Below are 3,835 nucleotides of genomic sequence, written 5' to 3'. Positions count from 1 at the left end.
ATATATATATATATATATATATATATATATATACACACATACACACATATATATATACATATATATATATACATATCATGCTTCATTTCAAATTAAATTAAGAATAAATAAATTTTCTTGAAGACAATTTTTGCGATTTGCAATTTCATTCAATTAATTTCATTGTAATTAACATTCGGAAAATTGTAACAACGCATACAATACATATATTATACTTGCATGCAGAAATTATGAATCACATTTTCGCTTTTTTATTAACAACATAAAATTTCACGTATCATCTGATAGGTTTGTCTCATTCTGTTCGATCAAAAAAAAAATCTAAAATATTTATAGTCATGCTTTTACAGATACACATTATTTTGAAATAATTTAATATTGCAATAAATTTACCACAATGTTTGGATAATTTGGAAATTACATATAATGAAAATATAATGAAATTTGTTTCTAGCAATGATATTTTTTCAATAATTTAAAAATTAATCAAATTAATTTAAATTTATTATACTCATAGTTATTAATAATCTTTTTTAAATCTTTTATCATGATATAAATATATCATCCATATGAAAATTATTTACATTAAAAAATTATTATATTTGCTCAAAATATTAATGATGCTTATGGAACGCGGTTTTCTTTCATCATGTAATATTTAAATACACACATACAATATTGATATTATTTTTAAATTATTATTTATTCATAATAGAATAGCGACCAGCGTTAATTTTTTATAATCTGATATTACTTATCAGATCATTATTATTTTTTATGATCCAAAATTTACTTATAATTAAATTTATACAAAAAATTTATTTATTACGTCTAAAAATATTCAATTTTTGAATTTTAAATTAGTGAAATAAAAAAGTAATTTTTTTAGTTTTTTAAATTAATTATCACATACATATGTTATAAGGTATTGTATAATAATAGTATATTTTTGTGTCCTTTCAACAAAACATTTTTCTTTTATTATTTATAATTTAAAAAATATTATGTTTTTATAAAATATAAATATGTTTTGTAACAGGTTCAATATAATCGTGAAATTATTTTAAATACAAATTATTTTTACTTCCAAGTTTTCCATGTAATATGTAGAATTAATCAATTTTCTGGAAGAAAAAAGAAAAGAATCAACGAATTAAATAATTTAGAGAAAAGTTTTTTGACAAGTTTATCGTCTTTTCGAGACCTAAAATATTAAATTAATATAAAATTTCAAACATACGATAGTCTGTAATTCTAAAATCAAGCAGTCAAGCCTTTCATGACATATACATACGACTTATATCCTAATTATTTAATTTAGCAATTAGCATACTTGTTTCATTCGCTTAAATCTTCATTGCCATAATCCTGCGTAGTTGCCGTATAGATTTGCAGGCAACGGACCACCTGCTGTAAATAATCGAGTACCCGATGCATCATAGCAATGTGTATAAATGGCGGGAGTGTATTTCACATTTTGGAAACCATCTATATATTCTTCATCCGGAAACTGGTAATGGAATAAATACATAAATCATTCCATATGTAAAATGAATTAAATTAAAGTAACAAAATAAAAAGTTAATAAAAAGTTAGATTTAAAATTGGAACATTTCCAAAAAAAACCGCACGTGATTACTATTTACATTGTCACTAATATTTTCCTACATGACTCTTTGTGGATATGTCATATGATGATGACACATATAAAAATTGTGCTAATCAATAAAGCACTCTCACATTATTTTTCAGTTATAAAATGCAACAATTATCTAATTATTTATGAATTTGAGGACAAATATATGACTCATTACCTTTAAAAAACACATTAAAACTTACCACATATCCTTTTGAAGCTTTTAACACAACAGTTCTATTTGAATTTATAGAAGATTCCAGATATTTTTGAGCTCTAACATCATAAAACATAAGCATTCCTAGTCCAGTTCCAATAGTTAAAACAGATCCTTGAAAACTTGCTGATCTGATGCCACAACCGCTATATCTGTACTCAGAATTTGTTGATATTATTAAGTGACTCTAGAATACTAAAAAAAGATTATTTAAAAAAAATTAATTTACCTTGATGGTATTTTTTTAATTGGTTGCAATGTACGTGCGTCCAGTAGAAGAGTATAAGACCTGCATCCAATTGCGTATACACCATCGTCTTGTACAGCAAGACAAACATTTTCCTGGCAGGCTGGCAGTTTTCTAGATATTTTCTGTTTGAAGGATTCGGCCGACCAGATATGTATAAAGCTATTGAGAGTCAACGCTGCGATTTCCTTGTATGCTTTATTGAATGCTAGCGCTCGGACTTTCTGTGCGGACTTGCATTCCTTCACGCAGACAGGCTGAATCAATCTAAATAGATTTATTAGAAGTCATTTTTAAAGATTAATTAATAATAGTAGTGAAATTAATAATAGTAAGTACTAAAAGCATTAAAAAAAATAATAATGATAATTATTTCCAGTTTCAAATTTCTGAATTTCTATTACCTCATTGGATAAAAAAAATTATAATTTTTTATATCTATTATAAAAGGAAAATTATTCTGTTTTTCTGCTTTAGTGTGACTACAATTTTAATTGTATATTCGATTTTACCTATGTGTAGGCACATCTGCTTTATCGGGAGCTTCAGCGAGATCACTATCAATACGCCATAGAGCCATTTTCGTATCTCTAGAACCTGACACTAAAAATTCGTCATCCAACCAACACATATCGAATACCCAATCCCTATGGCCACTTTCGCCGACGCAAACTGGATCCAAAGTCGGTAATCTATAGATCGCTATTTCATTACTATTTCTCGCGCCGGTGGATAAAAGAGTTCTGTAAAACAAAGATAAAAAATAAAATAAAAAATTTTGTTCTTTTTTTATTTCTTTGGACGATAAGTGATAAGAAGAAAAATCCAGAAATTACCTCGAAGGATTAATTTGAACGGAATGAATGCCACATTGCTGCTCGGGCATAACGTTACCACCCGGACTGAGCTGTCTTCCATGAAGAGACGGAATCTGATCTAATTTTTGCGTCGCTACGTCATAAACCATAAGCTTATTGCACTTTGTACCGAATACTACTTGTCTATCACTTAACCACTGCGAACAGAATACTTTGTTCATGTTGTTCAAGCTGACCGAATATTCCTTGAATAGATCGTGCGTCAATATATGACGGGAACCGTATTCCTGATTGATATTCCGCACTTCGCGCGTATTCGTTTCGCGTGCGCGCACATAATCTACGAAGTTAAAGGATGTTCTCAGGAACTGTTTGCCTTCGGTCACCGTTTCGGCTTCATCGTCACTTGATTCATAACATACAAAATCATCCGGCTTATCCGGCTTTCTATTTCTTTCATGTCGTAATGCCATTCTGGAAAAAAAATTAATTCAATGATGCACTGATGATGATATGATTACAGCATATAATTAATAATTTTTACCTTTTAGATCGGCGATCGTCTAATCTGCTACTATAAGCACACGGAGGATGTCTTCCGTATACAGTCATTCTTTGTGTTTCAGCCATTTTTATAATTTAATGTTTAACGGACTTTACAATATTCAGGCAACTTGCAAGGAACACTGAGTATTATTATTGAACAGGAAATCTTATTAGCGAAAATAAAAACAAAACCGGTTATAATTATTTATCAATAATAAAGAGAAAAAGCCAAATAAAGAGAAAAAAGGTTCTATATTGACAACAATATTTGCAATTTAAACAATACTTTTTACTATGAATATAAGCAGTCTCTTACAAGAGATATTAGCTAGTTTTAACGTCTCCTCCCTTCCTTCTCTCCCTCTCTCACG

General features: G+C 28.4%; 1 protein-coding gene across 1 annotated transcript; it reads right to left on the bottom strand.

Moving 5' to 3' along the window:
* Window positions 1-1,354: 1,354 nt before the first annotated feature.
* On the bottom strand, window positions 1,355-3,548 carry LOC105619044 (DDB1- and CUL4-associated factor 12). Its single transcript, XM_012200573.1, has 6 exons — window positions 3,463-3,548; window positions 2,937-3,392; window positions 2,613-2,843; window positions 2,083-2,367; window positions 1,840-2,005; window positions 1,355-1,510 (listed from the first exon to the last, which is right to left on the bottom strand). The coding sequence occupies exons 1-6, from the start codon at window positions 3,546-3,548 to the stop codon at window positions 1,355-1,357; spliced, it is 1,380 nt and encodes a 459-aa protein (XP_012055963.1).
* Between the last annotated feature and the right edge of the window lie 287 nt (window positions 3,549-3,835).

The sequence above is a fragment of the Atta cephalotes genome, assembly GCF_000143395.1.
Source record: "Atta cephalotes unplaced genomic scaffold scaffold00019, whole genome shotgun sequence".
NCBI classification, from domain to species: Eukaryota; Metazoa; Arthropoda; class Insecta; order Hymenoptera; family Formicidae; genus Atta; species Atta cephalotes.
This window is presented reverse-complemented; position numbering and strand designations above follow the sequence as displayed.